The sequence below is a fragment of the Oncorhynchus kisutch genome, linkage group LG12, assembly GCF_002021735.2.
Source record: "Oncorhynchus kisutch isolate 150728-3 linkage group LG12, Okis_V2, whole genome shotgun sequence".
NCBI classification, from domain to species: Eukaryota; Metazoa; Chordata; class Actinopteri; order Salmoniformes; family Salmonidae; genus Oncorhynchus; species Oncorhynchus kisutch.
This window is the reverse complement of record NC_034185.2, coordinates 56,181,828-56,203,471: the sequence shown is the minus strand read 5'-3', so window position 1 is coordinate 56,203,471 and position 21,644 is coordinate 56,181,828. Positions and strand designations below refer to the sequence as shown.

General features: G+C 46.8%; 1 protein-coding gene across 6 annotated transcripts in view; it reads right to left on the bottom strand.

Moving 5' to 3' along the window:
• LOC109878625 (F-box/WD repeat-containing protein 7) overlaps nucleotides 1-21,644 on the bottom strand; it is a 187,445-nt gene that overhangs the window by 73,105 nt on the left and 92,696 nt on the right. For 2 of the 6 annotated variants that reach the window (XM_031837857.1, XM_031837858.1), the window contains exon 1: nucleotides 16,989-17,411. The exons of 3 other annotated variants lie outside the window; for them this stretch is intronic. In XM_031837857.1, coding sequence (XP_031693717.1) covers nucleotides 16,989-17,228 — 240 coding nt within the window. In that variant the 5' untranslated portion in view covers nucleotides 17,229-17,411. Of the gene's footprint in view, nucleotides 1-16,961; nucleotides 17,413-21,644 lie in introns of those variants that run through there. One more of the 6 variants, XM_031837856.1, reaches the window with a different exon arrangement.

Genomic DNA, 21,644 nt, shown 5'->3' with positions numbered 1-21,644 from the left:
AGGATCTCGAGTGGCACAGCAAGCACTGCGGTGCAGTGTCTTAAACCACAGCGCCACTCGGGAGGCCCAAAATAGGAAACATTTTTCAAATGGATAGTAAGAGTGATCCTTCTCCCTGAAGGGGTTTAGGGGAGGGTGGGCACTGGGCAGAAATGACTCACATATGACCTTGAAGAAATACCTTGCTCTAAGTTACTGGGGAAACTCATTAGGGCCAGATAAATGTGTTCCTAGAAGTGGTAAGGAGTAAAACAAGGGGAGTAATCGGGGTGTCGTCACAAAGGAAGAATGAGCGATGCAGAGGGCTGATGAACCAATCACCCATAGGGTCACAACTAGAGGTCGACCGATTATGATTTTTCAACGCCGATACCGATCATTGGAGGACAAAAAATTATTTATTTATTTATTTGTAATAATGACAATTACAACAACTGAATGAACACTTATTTTAACTTAATATAATCAAATTTAAAATCAATTTAGCCTCAAATAAACAACGAGGAGAACGTAAAAGTGCAATATGTGCCATGTAAGAAACAGCCACCCTCGAAGCAGCATTACCCATGCAGAGCAAGGGGAACAACCACACCAAGTCTCAGAGCGAGTGACGTTTGAAATGCTATTAGCGAGCACCCCGCTAACTAGCTAGCCATTTCACATCACACCAGCCTAATCTCGGGAGTTGATAGGCTTGAAGTCAAAGAGCAGAGCTGCTGGCAAAATGCAAGAAAGTGCTGTTTGAATGAATTCTTATGAGCCTGCTGCTGCCTACCATCGCTCAGTCAGACTGCTCTATCAAATCAGACTTAATTATAACATTTTTATTTATTTATTATATATATTTATTTATATATTTTTTAAATCGGCTAAATCTGCATCCAAAATGACCGATTTCGGATTGTTATGAAAACTTGAAATAGGCCCTAATTAAATCGGCCATTCCGATTAATCAGTCGACCTCTAGTCACAACCCTCAATTTCAGATCCCCCCGTTCTTCAAGAATTAGAGACCACAAAATGGCATCTAGGGTGACTCTTAATAGAGTATTGCCCTAACATCTTTTTCAGAATGTTTGGACTTCCAGAGCTGCACGACCAGTCATACATTTTGACTGAGCACAGCGCGAGAGTGCAGTAAATGTCAATCTAGGCTCCTGGGAGAAGAATGAGAGAGCTAGAAGTCTTCACAACAGTGACAGAAGTCTATTCAGATCAACAAGATGGGACCCAAACAAAGTGATAGTGAAATGATTTCTTAAAAGTAGTAGCTACACATTTTCCTTCAGTTGCATTGCTCCTTCATAACAAACTCTGCATACTCAGTATTATCCACTGGCAATAGGTCCTTTGGTTTGCCTTTGTTTGAGATCTACCCAGTGGAGGCAGAGACATTTTCTCTAGCTATGAATGTTTCATATAGGTCACTTATGCAATGGTAAATAGCATTAATGTTTCAAAGCACTGTTCGCACTCGGCCATCAATAATAGTCAAAACAATATGCTCTAAGAATATTTTACTTCTGAATTAAACGTCTCCCCAGAGTGTTTACTTGATGGCTGCTTTGAACAAGTAAAGCCAGCAGCAATAAACATTCTGAGCGATAGTTTCTAGTGTAAAGAAAGTCTCTTATCCAAGTCGTGAGTCTCAAAACACTAGTGGAAAGCCGAGTGACAAATCGCATGCAGACATCCATTGATTGGTAATATCATTATCGTCGTACCAAATTAGACAAACACTCACAAATGGTTGAATGTTAATCATTGCAAATCTACTTTCTGGAGCAGTGCGGAACTAGCTAATCAACTGGCAGGCATCAAACAGTAAGCTTGCAAAGAGGTAGTCTGTTCGTCTTCTAATTTGAATTTTTAATGAAGAACTACTGCCAGAGTCAAGAAATCTGAATGTAGCTGCAGAGGAAGAGGGAAAAAGTAATGTTCCTATACCACTCAGAGAAGGCACTGCAGCATACTGCACTGTTAGAAAAACTAAAAACGCCAGGATTTACCAAGCAGAGCTCATCTACAGCTGTTCTACACAAACTGTTCTACCCAGAAGTGTATTTTTCTGGCAGCTGTCATAACAAATGTTGTTTCAGTGAAGTTCGTATATTACGCTACTTGGAAAAGTCCCGCAGCAATCAAAATGGGCGACATTCTTTGCTCAGGAAGTTTGAGCTCTACGGATCTTAGACAAGACTAATGGAAACGGTAACAGGAGGACTTGTCAAACCCTTAAGTCTTAATCCTCAACCACATTACACAGCAAGTAGCCCAGAAATGACTTTAGGTCAATATTAAAATCACTCCCAGCGTTGGTCTGTAGTTTTTATGAATGCTAGTTCAAACTGCATTTGCGACAGGGACAGTTGAGGAACGCAGTGGCATTCAGAAATAAAGTCAACCTCATCATGGGTTTAGAGACTGAATGATTCCATTAAGCTACGGCTAATGAAGAGCCCACCCAGTCTACAGGAAAGGGAGGATCGGGGTGCTGTTGGCCGGAGATAAGACAAGTTCAAAGAGAGAGAGGGATGGAAGGAAGGAAGGAGAGGATGAAGAGGAGTAATATGTGGTAAGGAGAGAGAGAGGGTGAAGAAGAGAGTGGGAGCTGTGTGGGAAAATAGAGGGAGCTACTGGACCTACATACAGACACAATCAATACTTTAAGTCATGCAGCTCTCGCCCCTCTGCTCAGTACGGTGCTTTGAACGGGAAACAGGGGGAAAATGGGGGGTGAAAGTAATTGCATTCCTCCTCCCTCAGTAAACTGTAAGGCTACTCAAAGTCGAATGACGAAGTGGGTCCTGTATGTCCTTGAGTCTGTAAACGTGAGAGAGCTGTGTCACTGTACTACTAAACCAGAATGATTTTTTATGGAAATACAGACAGTGCAAGTGGTCTGCAGTAACAACCAACACACAACAGAAATGCCTTAGATGTGACGTGGAGAGGTGTGAAAGGGTTGCCTTGACACTAGCCTCGCCTCCCCCAATGAATACAGATGTAGGAGCCTATAGGCAGAATGAGAGATGCCAGAGCGACACAGACAAACAGAAGACGGCAGGAGACCTGCATTCAGGTCCAGCTGAAGTCCATTAAGTTGCATATCATATCCTCCTCAGCTGGTTTGTTTTCCTCAGAGAATGCTCCCTCCTCCAGAAGTCTCCTGACCTGACTTTTTAAAACACGGCAACAACTGGCTGCTCGGAACTCCCGCTTCTTTCTCATCAATCTACTGGCCTGGCGGGGCCAGGATCTAAGGTTGACAGCGTTCCCTAAACATTCCAGCTACTGGAAATGGCCCCAGAGGGAATAGTGTGAATGGGCCTTTGACTAATGGTGGTAATGTCCCCTTCTCTAACATGGAGAAACGGGCTGGTGTGATGAAGGGTCAGATAGTTGATGTAAAAACACAAGTGAACCTGACGGTGAGGAAACGGACCTTAGACAAGGTCAGTGATGTAAACTAGATGTAAACTAGTCCCTGCGATGGTTAGCTATAGGTGGAGTTTAAATGGCTGCCTTGATCTAGGCTAGTCTTCCAACAGATGGAGTCACTCATACGCAACAACGCCAGTCCCTCAACTTACAGTCGCAGACGAATGTTGCACTGTGACACAAGACAATGACGGCCGTCATGCCAACGTGTGTTCAAGTCTTCTCTGCTGCCAAGGACGGTCCGCTATGGTACGGCAGAGGAGAGCGGCTGGATGATGAGCATTGTTGTATCACTGCACACAAAGCCTGAGGGCTGAAGGAACTGACAGGCAGGGTCCTATTAATAGCCGGCTGAGTCACCGGAGCTACATTAGTGAGAGGCTGGCGACTCGCTTTTACATAGAAAACGCATCCATCTCCCCCGTGCCTGGGCGCCTTGATGCTATGTATAATTAAATACAGCGAAAGCCAAGAGGGGGAAGCTGTCCTTAATTGGACAGGGAGCTTGAGTAACAAGTTTAGAGAGAAGACGGGCTGGAAGGAAGGCCTGGTTGGTTGGGTAGGCAGGCAATGGTGGAGGTGGACAAAGTTCAGGCTGCTAAAGAGATGTGGGAGTTGGGCTGCATCTGAAATGGCACCCTGTTCCCTGTATAGTGCAATATTTTTGAGCAGGGCCCTGGTCAAATGTAGTGCACTACACAGGGAATAGGGTGCCACTTGGGACAAACCCGTGGCCTTCTGAACTGAAGGGATGCGATGTGCCGCTTGCCTTTACTTGGGTGATGACGGAGGTCTCTCAGACGGGGAGGTGGACGGCACGGCGAGCCCGGGCAAGGGGAAACATTTCTAAAACGGCGCAGGGTTTATAAATAGGGGGGAAGTTGAAGCCTGGCGTAACATCTCCCACATGATACACGGTTATAATCAAATGTGAGAAGAGACCTCGGGTTTCCAACGTCTTCAAAACATGGTCAGCTAACTGTGTGTGTGTGTGTGTGTGTGTGTTTGTGAGTTCGCTAACTATGGCAGCATGAGTTGTATTGCGTTTCCTTGGATAAGTCGTTCCTCACTTTATCACGACATGCAACAAGTTTCTGTCTGCCTTTCTGCCTCGATTCTTTCTAACAGAGACATTAACATGTCCCTGCGCCCATTGGTTTCCCTCTGCATGCTAAACGTTAGTCTTAGGAGGCCTTCAGTTGTAGACACGTCGGTAGAGGACATGTCGAGATCGATGGAAGTGTGAGAGCTCTGTCTGTATTCAGAATGAATACGCAGTACATCTGAGGACTAGATAACCACAAGGCCCCTTCGTGCTCCTTCAGGGATGCAGACTAACTAATACAATGGGAGAGCACACACACACACACACACACTCTTTCCAAGGACACTCATATAGCGGTATTAAACGTAGAAACAAAAAGTAAGCAGATCTTTACTCCTCTCTCCCTTTAACATGTTTAACCTTCATTTTACCAGGCAAATCAGTTGAGAACAAATTCTTTCCTACATTGGCGGCCTACCCCGACCAAACCCCGATGGCGCTGGGCCAATTGCGAGCCGCCCTATGGGACTACCAATCACGGCCAGCCTGGATTCAGACCAGGGTGTCTGTAGTGACGCCTTAAGCACCGAGGGTAAAGGGTAATAAAGAGCCACTTTATATGCATGTGCAAGACCAGGAGGAGCAAGGCAGGCTCCAAGGAGCCTCTTCTTTTTCTAAAGCCTCAGTGTGTGAAGAGCATTAAAGGGCACTGTGTTTTGTTAGCGGAGGCACTATTCAACTGACCCCAGTAACAAGGTTTCCAGGATTACAAAAATAAAATAGATTTTTACTACGCGGTTTCTTTTGAACTTAGATGAAATTGTGTCCATTTTCACACTGTAGCATAAACATTGTTTAAATATCAATGTATAGTAAAATAATCCAAACCTGTATTAAGTCCATGGGATATTACAGAAATCCTACTACAAGGTTGGATAGGGTCCTGCGTCCACGCATTCCGTATGCCAGAGCCAAGACGGAGGACCGGCTGGCACCAGACTCTGCCTGTGCTGCAGAAACCGCTGGCTGTCCAGCTGTTCATCGCAGAGCCCTTAGCAGGCAAACCCAGAGACACTAGCATGGCCGCCAGACACGAATAAAGGGCAGGGTGAGGGTGAAGTCGTGGGCTAACAGTCAGCCTACACTTCACTAACGACGTCAGTCACGACTCGTTCGGTGCCACTGAACAGTAGCGAATGTGACGCGTGTCTCCAGTAAGGTTGAAGGCATAAAAAGTTAGACTAGCCTATACTTTACATCAATGACCTATGATCATTAACGACTGGACTCAACTCGTTTGGTACCACTGAATGGTGGGAGCTCATCTGATACTGGGGATCCGTTAGACAGAGCAGCCTAAGCAGCTCCACTCTAGGCAAGGCATGGAGGGAATCATTACCCGCGCTGGTGACAGGCATGCCGAGGCACTCTACAGTGAGCCTGACCAATGGGTGAACTGAACCCACTATATTAGATACTTGACAGAATACCAACCAACCCGGACTGACCAGGACCGTTGTTCAAAACCAAAGTCTACCTGAACGTCTCATTCAAATCACACACTCAATCAAGCAACAAAGGCTCTCCACTCCTTGATCAAACTGCCCGGAGGTACTTGTTTAGTCTTTCTTTAGTCTGTACAATACACTGGAGTTTCAGCCGTCTGCAACAACAGAACAAGCAATAACGCTCCTTCTTTCCTCTCTATATTCTGCAGGCTGTGCTTCTCTCTGCTCTGCAAGGCTATCTTTATTACTACCAATGCTGAGCCTGGCTGCACTCCACAGTGGGTTCACTGCGGGTGGCGGAGAGAGAGAGAGAGCGAGAGAAACTATTTGCACATAATATGACATTTGAAATCTTTATTCTTTTTGGAACTTGTGTGTAACTGTTCATTTATTGTCTATTTCACTTTTGTTTGTTATCCATTTCACTGGCTTTGGCAATGTTAACATTGGTTTCCCATGCTAATAAAGCCCCTTACATTGAGATGTAGAGAGGAGAGAAAGAGTGGGCAGAGAGGGAGAGAGAGGGCAGGGAGGGGTAGAGGCAACATCACCTGCCAGCTCATAGCTCACAGGATCCTATGACCGTTATGTCTTGCATCTAAGCCTTTTGCCTAAGAAATGCCCACCACTCTCCCTCCCCCTCTCTTTCTCCTTCTCTCACTCTGCACCTCTCTAAACTCTCAGCACCTGCACCCCCAGAGCAGCCGCAGGGGGACCACACACAGAGAACGAAGGACGGAGGGGTTATGCACAGATTAAACAAACCATGCAGACAGCCACATCAATTACAGCCGGCCGGTTGGCTATCTATTCACCGGCTGTGTCCGACTGCCTACTGACGACCCAATTACGTGCCGGCTAGGCGCACAAGCCAGAGCAACAGAGAGATGGGTGGGTGGGTTTTTAAAAAAGGGGAGTAGCAACAGATCCTGAGGCTTGGAAAGGAGGACCAGACAGACATTTACCCAGCTCACATTTCCAACCAGGGGAAACCAGCCCAGAACACAAGGCTGTGGAGGCGGGGAGTAGGGGCAGTGTCGCACAGGCATAATTACACAAATGACAAAAACATCTATAATGGGGGGGAGGGAGGGGTCTGTTGTCCCTCGGCCACACGGCCATCAAAGCCAGAGACAACTAATCAATGAGGAAGATAGATTCTCTTTATATATGCACACACACACACACACTGTTAGAGTGAGGGCTGTGGCGCGAGGGGCCCAGTGAGAAGCATAGCACTGGTTCCTTGGAAACTGTCGATTGAAAATAAACAGTCCAGTTTTGGTGGAAAGGAGGCGACAGGGTAGCTTAGCCACTCTGGGTTCAGGCTGGCAGCTTGGAGATGTCGGCAAAAACACAACGCCCAAATATCCCCAAACTTCTAGAACAGCTCGACCCCGGTGTGGCTGCTGACACAAGTGCTTAGCAATACTAGATCACAGGCGAGGAGCAGGGGCCCCGATACACTACGCCTCTGACTCACTTCAAAAACAGAGTCCCAAACAAACCGTTAGTGAAGCAGCAAGGAGAAAACAGGCTACGACAACGCAGTCTTGTTTAACCTCAGGCTTACTTATTGTGTGTGGTTGTTGGTAATGAGGACTCTCAGTTTAGTCTGCAGAGGATGTGTGAGTAGACCCTGAGGTACTGTACACCAGAGACGACAACTGAGAAGCAGAGCAGTGTGTATCTGTGTGCGTGTAGAGGGGTTTTAAAAGCTGCCACCCCAACTTCAGTTTCTCTCCGGTTGGGGAACATGGCGATGCTTAGGCCCTGTGACACATTCCTGAGGGTGGGGAACGCCTCTTATTAACCCCTCTTGCCCCCGCCTGCTGTGGGAAATGTCAGTGCCCTGCTGTAGGTGGGAAGGGCCGTGACTGAACTACGGCCGGAGCCAGTCGGTCATGAGCCTACTGAGCAGGTCTTGGCCACACTGCGTCACGTACAGTATACCACGGGCAAGACAAATGCATGCAGCGTTTAGAGAGAGAACTCATATTCACCTGTAAAGGCCACAGTGTCGAGACATGCAAGATATGCACGCGAGAGAGATTGCCATGTCATCAATGATGACGAGGCTAATTTATGTTGAAGTACTTGGAAACAAGTCAATGTTTTCCAGTACACTCTGATGCACATTGACTGATAAAGAACAGTGTTTGTTGACCATGATTCGTTGTGGGTAAACAGAAGAGGAAACTCATATTGGTTGATTAGATTGAGGAAATCAAACAAAATCAGGTCAAGAGGAAGTGAAATTAAACAGATGATTCGATAAGACTGCTGCTACAAACCAGAAAACCAACCGTCAACTCTTGCTACCGAATCCTTGCCTCTTCATTTTCTTAGTGGGGGACAGAACAGCTTGGTTGGGCCGAACTGCTGGCTGGCTCTCTCCCTCTCTCTGCCCTGGAATTGGTCTGCCTAGAATAGCATGGAGCAGATGCCTGCCTTCCTCCCTCCCTTCCACCCCCCACCCCCTTTCAGTGTTATTTGGAGCCCAGGGCAATGGAATCCCAGCACCTCTCCCAGGAGTGAGGGAGCAGAGCTCTGGTCCTCACCTCAGGAGAGAGGGTGGGGGTTGAACGGGGCCGGGCATCAGCTGTCCAGATCACAAATCCAGAGATGAACGTGGCAGCCAGCCGCCCATATAGACATTACGGATATGGTCAAATACGCCAAAGGTGCGGGAAGGGAGGTGGGCGCTAGTGAGGCTAGCTAGCGAGACGGCTAACACCAGGGAAATGCCCCACAAATCCCTTTGACATGATTTGACATCAATTCGCCATCACTTCTTCCTTTGCTTTGAACTGAAGGGGAGGTCAGTACGTCTGAGGCGAACGTGTTGTGGGTTTCTCTCAGCAGCTGAGCCATAACGACAGAGAGGAGCTCTTCTTATGTGGGTTCTATTAATAGAGAGTAAAGGAGCAGCAGGACAGATGGTTGTGATGCGCAGCCAGAATGCCATGGGTATCCATCGCACTGCAACACTTAGTTGGTGATGGGGACTTACGGTCAGTTTGTGAGCAAAGACCGGATTGTCTACTGATAATGGGAAAAAAGGGCATTTACAGCTGGAGGGTGATGAATAAAAGCCTTAAAAGAGTATAATCCGTAATAAAAAAATGACCAGATGGACACTGAAGGATTAGAAGTGGGCGAGGGTGCCATGAAGAGCTCCCAGATAGCACTTACCTCTAGTGAACTTGTCGGGAAAGGAGAGACTGCAGATACAACGGACCGACTGCCCAGTGGCAGGGCATGTCTTACACCACGAGGCCCATTGATGGGACATAACAGGCGGCTCCCCCGTGAGAGAAACACCGCTCTCTGGGAGCCTGTGTTTCATCCTCTGCTCAAAGCTGTGTCACAGCCCAGCAGGATACAGAGTAAAAACCAGCAGGGTCTGTTCAATACACTGTAACCTATTCTACTTGGTAGGGAATAGACAGGCGATCAGTCGGAGGGACCTTGGATTTCTAGTGTGTGGGGAGAGCGTGACGTTGTGAATGCGGTCCTCAGTGGCAGAGCACATTTATAAGGTCATCATGCTGAAGCGTGACACTGTACTGACATAATAGAAACAAAATAGCTAAATATGTAATAATCACCCTAAAAGAAAGCCAGAACTCAGAAGGTCTTGGAGTGGTAATGTAGCGTGCTCATTCCAGCACAAGCCCTGTCGTATTGCAGTCTATTGCATCAGCAAATGGACCATCTTCAGTGCTTCTCCAGGCCCTCCATTTTAACGGCATCTCTCCTGCAATGACACCTTGCTGTCAACTGCAATAACGTGAACAGGGCCGCTAAAGCGACGCGGAGCCTCGCTCGAGACCCCTAAAGACGATTGCTTCGGTGGGCCATGATGATCTATGTAGCACCAAATGACTACAGGGTGAAGCTCCTCAAATCCAAAAGGTATTATCTGGACCGCCCGCCGCAGGCACCTTAACACATGGCTGGGCCCGACCGGCAAGAAGTTGGTCAATGTGTTTACTAGAAGATGGATTTGAGAAATAATCCACTGCAGAGATTGGAGTCTTGGGAGGAACGTGAGGGAGTTAAGGGAGTCAACTGGCCATGCACTGATCTCTAAGGCCTGGTGTGGGCTTTTCTCAACATCTCTTCGTTGACATAAAGGTGCAAACTTTTCTTGTGCTTTCTCTGCAAATAACTTGTTTGAAAGTATGATGAATGACACAAGAGTATATGTATATATGTATACTGTATATGCCACGCAAGGGCATATACAGTACACAAACAGCACGCGGGCGAAGTTGAATTTAACATCCCAAAATTGGTGCCATCTCATATCCCTTTTATCCAACACTGTTGGAATCGAAATGTTTTTGAAATGTGACCGAAGACATGACAGCGAGGTTGCAATCTGCGCCTGGCTTGCAGCAAACGTCGTAGGCCACACTTACCAAGAGTGTCACGTCGTTCTGCTTCACACACACAGACACCTTACAAACAAAAAGGCCATATTATATATATTATATACTAGATACTTGGCTGATTAACAGCTAAATCCACAACAGCTTACATGTCCCCGTGAGCCTATACAAAACTACTTTGAAGAAAAGCAAAGAACGGATGTATAACGGACAAAATAGCAGTGTTTCCTTCTGTGGCTTTTGAGATCTAGCTATTAGCTCATCCGCTTTTCACTTGATAGAGTCTCTAGGGAAAGTTGTCGCCTATACTGAGCGAAAGTCCAAGCAGCAAAATGGCCCTGGCTGATGGCAGGGGACAGGACACATAGCTGTCATGGGCAGGTCCAGATCATCTTACCCCAAATGGCACGGCAGCAGGATGAGCCAGGAAAGTAACACCAAGTCTCAAATGCACTGCTGTGTAAGTCTGATTCCCGATATCCATCTCTACTGCAACAGCTGGATGCCTGTTCCGGCCTGGGAAACAAGGTTTGCGTAACCTATGTTGGCACATTTTAATTGGAAACTCAAGCCAAGTCCCTATGCTATTTATATCAGGAGATTGACAGAGTTGGACGATACAAAAGATCCTGGAGACTGAATTTAAGCTTGTGCGCCGACATTTCAGGAGACACATTATTGCTAAGCTATTACAGAGGAAGCAAATGTGATGTCAAATTATTGCTGAGCGATTAATCAATAAAAAATGGGGGGGGGGTAATCGCTATTAAAACAACAAATTGCCCGATGTCAGTTGAATTACTAGAATTCCATTCAGGAATTTTGTGTGAGCCCAACACACCGTTTCTTTAGAGAGAAATCTAATAATTCATGACAGAAATGTTGGCCTGAAGGGGAGTTGTAGTTTGCATTAAGCAAATATTCAACCTAGTTCAGAGCAGAAACCTGGTAATTAACTATAATGACCATAATCAAATCTAATTTTATTTGAATTTTACTTGAATACATACGACCTTACCGTGAAACGCTTACTTAAGCTCTTAAACAACAATGCAGTTCAAGAAATAGTCAAGAACATCCATTGTACCTGTTCTTTCCGGCTTGGACAGAGACACTTACGCACGTTAGGTTAGATACACACGGAACGCATGAGAGAGGAATGTACACAACAACGAGAGGGATAGAGACCGTTTGTGCATGTATGCCTCACCTACTTTGAAGAAGCAGAAAAATGATTGTCAGGCTAGCCTAGCTGAATAGGATGACTGAAGACCACCGAGATAACGTGGTCTGGCTGGCTGCTATTCCCTGAGCAGAGATGAGATGATGACTTTAAGGAATGAAAAATAATCAAGTCATAAAATAAAAAACGGACAATTTCAATATGTTATTATTTCATAGTTATTTCCACTTTCTCTATTGAATGTCCATAATGATTGACTTTGGAAGTTCCATTAAAAAAAATTATATTTTTACTGTCAATATTTCATAATGCATTTAATGTATAATCAAAATCAAAATCCATGAGTTTTTTAAATAATCAAACTACCTCATAAATCACTAAATCACTCCGTACTATGGAACATATGATAATGTATTCAGTTTACTGAAGTTAATATACGTATTTTTGTTAAAATAACTAAACTTTTCAGCAATTATCTCAGCAACAACACTGTCGCATTAGAAATGACAGAAATGTCTTGTGAAAGCTCCTGGGACTCTGAGGAATGAGCTCTCTTGAAAGCAGAAGCTCCGGGGACTTAAGTTCTAACGTCCCATAAAGACCAGAGAAATACCAGCAATTCCATTCACTGCAGCCAGCTGCTGCCTCCACAGTAGAGTCTGATGGAGTCTGCATGGCACGCCCGCAAGAGCAGCCCCACAACTGGGCATGGCATGGGGGACCTAGCTACGGTTTGGTTTGGTCTACTGAGATAAAGTTCTTGCAGAAGGCAGCCAGTGGCAAAGTTTAGACTGTTTTTCAGTTCGGGGCTTGGAACTCTCTCCTCGCAAGGTACCATTTTAACACAGCGACAAAGACGCAAAAACAAAAGGAACTTGTTCTTGAACACGACCCACTAAAGAACAAAAGGGGAAGCCTGTAAGGGCCCATTTTGTCTTTTCATACAAAGTTAATCTTACTGGGGGAATGTGTGCAAATGAATGATAGAAGGCCTGTATTCTGCAGTGTTTTAGTTAGTGGGAGAGAGTGAAAGAGGTAGAGGGGGAAGGCAAAGATCCCCTGATGTGGAGGAGTGGTTGGCATGCCGAGGGCGCTGCTCTGCTTTTGGAGGGGGAAACTGCACTCTCGCAACGGGAAGCCAGGGATTAAGCTCGACCGGCAACAGTGCCGTAATCCTACATATTTTTTATTTTTTATATATAAACCAATTACCATCCGGAGGCTGCCAGAGGTGGGGGCTTAACTAACTTTATTCTTCCTGTGTTCGGTTCCCTGGGCCAGGGGTGTCTCGTTTCATGCTCCTCTGGAGGCCTAGGTCTGGTTGGTACCAAAAGGTGTATTTCACCTTCGGCTCAATCGATTCAATCCTAATTAGCGTCAAGGATGAAGTTCCCTAGCACTTGTAGAAAACAGGGCATAGCGCATTCCTTACCAAAGGAAAGGGAGGTAAGGAATGAAGGGAGGGATGAACTAGAAAGAGGGAGGGAGAGAATACAGAAGGTACCCAGTGGGACACCTTATTTACAGTCATAACACCCTCAACACCATTTTACAGCCCACAACACATCTGAAACAGTACACGGTACAAATGAACACCTGTTGGAAGGAGGTCAAGACATTCTGCATTCATGAAGTTCTTGGGGAGAATCACCTCACAAACAGCCTTTTAAAGGGCTATAGTACCAGGTCCAAAACAACCACTGAGTTTAACAGGTTAAAGGGCTAGAGTACCGGGTCCAAAACAACCACTGAGTTAAACAGGTTAAAGGGCTAGAGCCATCGTATGCCTGGACAGTTGCTCATCCCTGCTTTGTGATGTGTGCGTTGACTGTGAACCTAGTTTGTCCTCCCTTTTTGTTAGACATGCGGTTTAACAGTCGGTTTTACCTTGTAGAAAATGATTATGGTGATGAGTGCCACTTGAATCCCATTGGACAGTGAGCGATACACTTACAAAGAGAAACATCTTTAATTCTGACTCTGTGGCCAGGAAAGACGGAGCATAGTGGATATTATCCTGCCTAGCCACCCCCTTAGATCCCTTTCGGCTCAGCTTTTGAACCTGCAGCTAGCGCGTAAAAAGCGCTAATGAAGGACAAATTACCATCCTGATCCCTTTGTCTCTGAGCTGTTTTACCAAGTGGCTGGCTTTGATCTCAGACAGAAGAAAGAGAGAGAGGGGGAGAGCAAGAGACAGGGGGAGAAAGATAGATGGAGCGGGGGGGGGCAGGGAGAGCGAGCGAGAGGGGCCAGGGCGAGAGAGCGAGCGGGGCCAGGGCGAGAGAACGAGCGAGCGAGAGGGGCCAGGGCGAGAGAACGAGCGAGCGAGAGGGGCCAGGGCGAGAGAGCGAGCGAGAGGGGCCAGGGCGAGAGAGCGAGTGAGAGGGGCCAGGGCGAGAGAGCGAGCGAGAGGGGCCAGGGAGAGAGAGCGAGCGAGAGGGGGCAGGGAGAGAGAGCGAGCGCACGGGGGATGGGAGGAAGAGCGAGAGGGTGAGCATGAGGGGGGGGGGGGGGGGGGGGGGCGAGCGCGAGGGAGGGGGTGAGCGAGAGCGAGAGCGAGCGCGAGGGGGGAGAGCGAGCGTGAGGGCTGCAGTCTCCTCAGTCACCGTTTTAGCTGTGTCCTCTCTTCATTCTCTCTCTCCATCCTTCACTCTGTCCCTCAACTCCCTCTGTGAAAGCCGTAGAAGCGGAGGTGTAAAGAGGACAATTTTATTCTCTCAATTCTTTCATGTCCTCTCCCATCCTTCCCTCAGCAACCCCTATGAAAAGAGCCCTTTGTCTGAGCTCCAAGGCATTTTTACTATGATGTAGCCAACACCCAAACATTGAGGTGCCAGTCTAATTTGACAAGAAAATACCAATGCTGTTAGCTATAGTCAATTCAATTCCCCCAAGTGATTACGTTTCTTTAAGGGTTCACATCAGTATAATGTCACAAAGGTGCAAATTGCCCATCAAGGGCTGCCAACATTTCCCACGTCACAGACAGGGGGTACAAAAGCTGTGGTACGTCTGATTCCTAACAGGGGAACAACTACAAGAAAGGTAGCGTGGGCCGCAATTCAATTTGGCAGGATATCAGCAGTCATAGTCTTGGTCAGCCTTTCACAAGTGTGCACCTTCTCCACTTGTTGCCGCAGTGCGCTACAACACATATATATAAAGTACGTGCAAGGATGCTGGGCTGGTAAGAGCGTGCATAAACAGACCGGGTTCTGAGAACGGAAGGATGCTGGGCTGGTAAGAGCGTGCATAAACAGACCGGGTTCTGAGAACGGAAGGATGCTGGGCTGGTAAGAGCGTGCATAAACAGACCGGGTTCTGAGAACGGAAGGATGCTGGGCTGGTAAGAGCGTGCATAAACAGACCGGGTTCTGAGAACGGAAGGATGCTGGGCTGGTAAGAGCGTGCATAAACAGACCGGGTTCTGAGAACGGAAGGATGCTGGGCTGGTAAGAGCGTGCATAAACAGACCGGGTTCTGAGAACGGAAGGATGCTGGGCTGGTAAGAGCGTGCATAAACAGACCGGGTTCTGAGAACGGAAGGATGCTGGGCTGGTAAGAGCGTGCATAAACAGACCGGGTTCTGAGAACGGAAGGATGCTGGGCTGGTAAGAGCGTGCATAAACAGACCGGGTTCTGAGAACGGAAGGATGCTGGGCTGGTAAGAGCGTGCATAAACAGACCGGGTTCTGAGAACGGAAGGATGCTGGGCTGGTAAGAGCGTGCATAAACAGACCGGGTTCTGAGAACGGAAGGATGCTGGGCTGGTAAGAGCGTGCATAAACAGACCGGGTTCTGAGAACGGAAGGATGCTGGGCTGGTAAGAGCGTGCATAAACAGACCGGGTTCTGAGAACGGAAGGATGCTGGGCTGGTAAGAGCGTGCATAAACAGACCGGGTTCTGAGAACGGAAGCCGGTTTAGCTACAGGATATGCTTGCCTGAACACGACAAAAGTCATTTTCCTATGCCCATTTTGTCCCTGAAACATTAGAACAACCTAATATAGGTTGCTGAGCATAAGGAGTAAAGCCGCAGGCCAGTTGTCGAGGTGTAACGTTCCATCGCGTCCGATATCATTGAACTGCCCTGGCCGTCACTGGCCCCCCTCCTGTCTAGCAGCACCTCTCCCATTAATCGGATGACATCACCGAAACACGTCAGCAATAAAAGACGACTGAAGGGAGAGGACATCCAGAGCCTGTGTCTTTTATGCACTTGTCCCTGTAAAACATTCAACTTCATGTTCTTGAAACATCGACAACCGATATTTCCTTGGACTACAGAAGCTGCCAGGTGTTTATCCCTGCGATCAATACATTTGGTCACCGTCTCCTAAACATAACCTATAAATAGAGAGATACCATGCAGCCTTTTTAAGGTCACATGTAGGAGTCCTGAACGGCTCTTTGGGCGAGGCTGCCCGAACACATGACTGCGTCAACAAGTCCATTGTTGCGCCCAGCAGTCTACCCACAACACACGGTAGCATAAAACCGTGTTTTAGAGAGACATCGAATACCTAAATACAAATAAATTGGTTGAAAGCTATTTTTACTGAAGTAGACACATGATTAAGGATTGGTAGTGTGCATTTGTTAGCATTACAGAACATGGTATAATGTAATTGTGACAAAGCCCTTAGTAAAAAGTCCTTGGGGAATAGAGTATTCTACCAAACTGACAAGCTATTGCTTATCATTCACGTGTTGGCAATATAGTTTTCATATTATGAAACGCTTTGTCAAGAATAAAACCTGTCACTGCATTTACGGTCAAGGACAAGTGCCAACACTGACTATCGCTTTTATCTTTCCATCTTGATTAAACGAAACAAGACGAGACACAACAGTACAGGTAACAAATGACTGTTTGTTGACTGAAGTGGGAAGAGATGTAGTAGGTTGGGGGAATACAGTGTTTATATCCATGTTGAGAAGGCTTGTGGGTCAGAGGTCAGAATTATTTTTGAGACTGCCTCCACGGTGCTTCCCTTTGACAAAATACAACCCTGGGAAGAAACAAGACTCTTGTTGAACATTTCAAAAACTAAAGAATAGTCACCATAGCAGAAACAAAAAGAGGAAAACAAACAACCTCTGACAGATGGAGACAAAAACTGTCACCTTGATTAACTACAAACACAAAAACAGAGAGACTGACAATGTGCAATTCAACAGAAGAGAGGAAACGGGGAAGAGACCTTGACGCTAAAACAGAATCACAGTTGCACTAGTCCGCAGACAGTTTTGCTTCCGTCAGTCCCGTCTCACAGATGAGCCAGCAGGGTGCGGAGTGAACCCTTGACATTTTATGTGGGTGACAGGCGAGATTCCTCACTCATGTCGGTAAGCATCTGGCCTACCCCAACCCCCCTTAACACACCTTGGGCCCAAGCCCGGCAGCACTCACCCGTCTGCGACAGAAGGGCAGCCCCTGAGTGATGATGTTGATGCTGAAGAGCCGGAGCACTTTCTGCGGGGGCAGTGGAGGCTCCTTAGCCACCTTGACCACCACTTTTGGGTCTGCCACTATGTCCAGGGCCAGGCTCTCTGGTGTTGCCAGGGGGGCCTTCTCTTTCCCAGAGGCCTTGGGCATCTTCTTTCGGGATCTGGAAGATGTGAAAAGGGGTATGGGGCAATGCCTCAGCATTGCAAGAACTGGGACTAGTCGGTCATATCCCAGAGGGGGAATCAGGAGTGGGTCGGCTCAGGGAGCAGGTTGTTGTACGTAGTGGCCGGGGGATTTGGACTCTTCTCTCTGGAGCTCTTGAAAACACAAATACAACCCTCACGGTGCGCTGTTGATGCTGGTCTGTCCACTCCGAGCTCGCTCCCCAGCTCATCGCCCCCCTTTAAAATATCCCAGAGCGTGACGTCACCGCTGAGGTCCCTGCCAGGCAGAGCAGCTGTCTGCCATGCCTCAGGATAGGCCACGCCCCTCAGAACGACAAATCACTGTGGAATCCGGCTCCCTGACCCCCTGGGGAGCAGTGTGTTTCACCGGCCGTCCAAAAGTGCAGTTATGAGGAACCTCAATGGGGTGACGTGCAATCCCCCTAGAGACCCCCTGCTGTCATGTCTGCTCCTCCCTGACTTACCACTGTTATCAGCTGCTTTGACATGGTCTCTTAACGCAGTGGTTCCCAAACTTCAGTCGGGCTTTCAACTTACTCTTGAAAGGTGCGATAGTAGAATGCACAAGGTGACATTTCTAAATTGGGTAGTGCATCAGCAGTTCCTCTTGTCATGTCAGTCATTACATACCTTAGAGAGCTATTTACAATTGGTCAGAAATGTCCAGATCAGCTGGTCCGTGTCAGGTAACTTTTTTTTTTTTGGGGGGGGGACAATGTTACAGTATTGCAGTGGGACATGACACCTGTCATAAGTGACAGTTCAAGTGTGAGGAACACTTAGGCCCATGTATATGAATGCCTGATGCCGTCGACGACATCAAATCTAAAGTGAGGGTTAACAGACACCCAACTCTTCCGTGCTGCCGGCCAGGGAATTATGGCATCATAGTAACCTTGACTATGATGCTGAGGCGGATGAAGGATATTTAGGGCTGCCGTTCAACACAGCAGACAGATGTTGGAATGTGTGACATGGCCACTTCATCGAGGCTTTATGTGACCTGCTGGAGTCAGGATGGATAGGCTTTAGGCCTACAGCAGACACTCTGATGACGGCATAACTGCCGAAAAGTTACCCTGTCCGCCAGAAAAGAAGGTGAAATGTGTGTGTGTGTTTTTTTTTTTTTAAATAAACTTTTTGGAGAGCCGCCGTTTCCCAATGTTTCTTGAACTTGAGATTTCATTTGAAGGTTTAAATCTCCCTTAGAAGAGCAGGAGAAGTTCTCCAACTGTTTTTAATTGCCTCCACTTCTACTTCATCTGGGACGATGTATTCCACAGAATGTGCTGCTGCATGCCGGCTAGGACATTTCTCAATATAGTGTGTCAACCTATTGGGAATAGACGCCATTACCATACCCACATAGGTCACACATCTCAGCACGTGGAACTTCCTCAAATTCTAATCAAAAGGCTGGAGAAAAGAAGGCTGGAGAAATAAATAATTGCTATGGGAAAATGTAACTACAGAAGAAGAAATCGGTCTGGATCAGTGGGGATTACAGAGTCTTCACAACTCGGCAGAACTGACTGACAACAAAGAATGATGACTCTCTCTCTCCCCCTCTCCCCTACGCTGCCCTTCCCTTATCAATAAAGATGCAATGAAAAACAAAGAGGAGAGGCCTCTTCTTTGTGTGTTGCTTCTGGATGTTGGCAGGCAACTGAATAATTCATAAATACACTCCCCGCTGTATGAGTGTGTGATTCTAGTCTGAATGCAGAGTTAGCAGCATTAGTACCTTTCCCACTGAGGTTTAGTGTAAACAGTCAAGAGTGCAGACACATGGATACAAGCAAGGCAGGCCCATCGGTGATAAAGGTGACCACAGAGACAACAGCAAACCTGCACGTTTCCGAACACACCCTGAATAGGCCACAGCAAATGTATCTCCCATGTCTATATTCTGGCTACATTAGTTTTTTGGCTAATCTCCGACTACCAAACTATGTGCCATGGCCCCACTCACGAGGCTTATGTCTGTTAACCAGATAGGCCCAAGGTAAACGGTAGGAATGGCAGCCATGAGGGATTTAACCTTGGGTCCTGGGGAATTCAAGCCCAAAGCCTTCGGTTTGAGGGAATCTCTTATCCTGAATGCCATGCAGTTTAAAACAGCCTGTTTAAATCTCCTCAAGTCTTGGAAGTTGAGGTCAGGGTTTAAGGTAGAACGGGGGGGGGGGGGGGGGGATCAACTGAGCGGTACTAGAAACAAAGGTTAATGGTTGTGGTTACAGTTAAAGTGGACGCCAATATGCTACCTCCGATGGGCTATATTAGCCTATAGGATCTTAACCTACGGTCTGATCTTCTTAATGAGAATATGCTACCTCCGATGGGCTATATTAGCCTATAGGATCTTAACCTACGGTCTGATCTTCTTAATGAGAATATGCTACCTCCGATGGGCTATATTAGCCTATAGGATCTTAATCCAGAGGCAGTCAGGCTACCTCTGCATGGTGGTAACTCATCCTCAGTAAACAAAGCAATTGATATGCTCAAGCATTTTGGCCAAAAGCAATGAGCACACACACACTCACCAGCCAGTGATCTCAACCTCGGGATCCCTAAGGTTGCATTCTGGGAGGAGAAACGCTGATGTGTCAAACCTCGAGTTACTCGAGTTACTCAGCACACGTACAAATGTTTCTGACCATGACAGCCAATGCTGCTAAGACTGGGACCTATATTACTGAAACTAAAACTCCAAGAACAAGTCGAAATATGTCTAAAAACTGAGTCAATGTATTGGTGGATGTTAGCCTATGACTTAAAGATGGAATCCGCAGCAGGGGGAAACAGTGGCACTGTCCGCCCCCACCACCATTGTCGTTTTTGTCGCCGAGCTGAGAAGCGTGGCGCAGCACGGTCAACTGCAGTACATATTGTCCTTCTATAGCACATGCAAGGACTTACAGGGAGGGGGAAAAGGGTGCTGTTTGCAGTACATATTGTCCTTCTATAGCACATGCAAGGACTTACAGGGAGGGGGAAAAGGGTGCTGTTTGCAGTACATATTGTCCTTCTATAGCACATGCAAGGACTTACAGGGAGGGGAAAAAGGGTGCTGTTTGCAGTACATATTGTCCTTCTATAGCACATGAAAGGATTTACAGGGAGGGGGAAAGGGTGCTGTTTGCAGTCCTTTTTTGATGTAATATCCCAAATGGACATGGCTGTCTCACCATTGCTTAATGCATCAGGCCAACTTGTGTTTTAGAAGACATAAGACTAAGCATGCTTACAAATCCATTGAAATAGGAAACAAATACGGTATATCAGACTATTCAAAAAACAGGAACCTGTTTATGCGTAACCATAGCAACACATTCCCTTATTCACACATGTGGAAGGCTCTGACAGCCAAATCAGACAAAGCATAACGAGGCTCATCTGGCCTGGGCTTGTATGGTGACTGGGTATGATGGATCGCTGGGAAGGCTTAGCTCAAACCGGACCACACACAGACCGTTTCCTCGCTGTTTACATTATAACACACTTGCAGTCACACCTCCCTTGCAACAGTGAGTGATTAGCCGTACCAATCTATACAACACATGCTAGAACACAAAGTTGATGAATGAGTAATCACACACACGCTTTTCACTACACTCGCAATAACATCTGCTTACCATGTGGATGTGACCAATAAAATTGGACTTAATTCGATTTTGAATGAGTAGTTCAGCCCCTTGAACAGCGACAGCCTGCCACTGTGTACAAGTGTGGGTTGAGGTTCCTTCCTGTTTACATTAGCAGTCCTCCGCTGGGCATAAACACCAGCCGACAGCCAGCGATTACGGTCGCAGTAGCTATAAACCTATAAACAATAGCATTGAAGATACAGGCAAACGTTAAAATGACTTTCACATGGATCGGACGCCGGAGTGAAGAGGAAGGGAGATACCTAGTCATTTGGTACAACTGAATGCATTCAACTAAGAACAGTCTACACAGTATTTGGAAAAGAGTTTGGCCGAGAGAAAATAACATCCACATAGGATTAAGAATAACACTTCTGGTTGGTGTTTGATTAGTTCCTAAGACAACCAGCTGAAGTTTAAATAGACACTGTTGAGACATAGGGCTTTGTTCAGCTCTGCAGAGGCACAGGCCCATTTCCAGATCCTAATTGCTAGACATTGTATTGCTTCAAAATCTGAAAACGTCCATGGAGGTAAGTCAAAAAGCCAACAGCTATTTAGCAGAATGAAGACGAGTGGCCGTGCTTCCTGTTGCACTACTGGCCTGGGAGCAGCAATGTGTCAACTCTGTCAAGTGGTTTAAACCTGCCTCCAGTCTTTCCAATAGGAATCCAGACCTTCTCTCCCACACTCAGTATACACACACACACACTAAAGGCGCAACAGAAAGCTCATTTGAGAGAATAACTAGCTTAAGATCATAAGAATTGCAAGCAGCCATT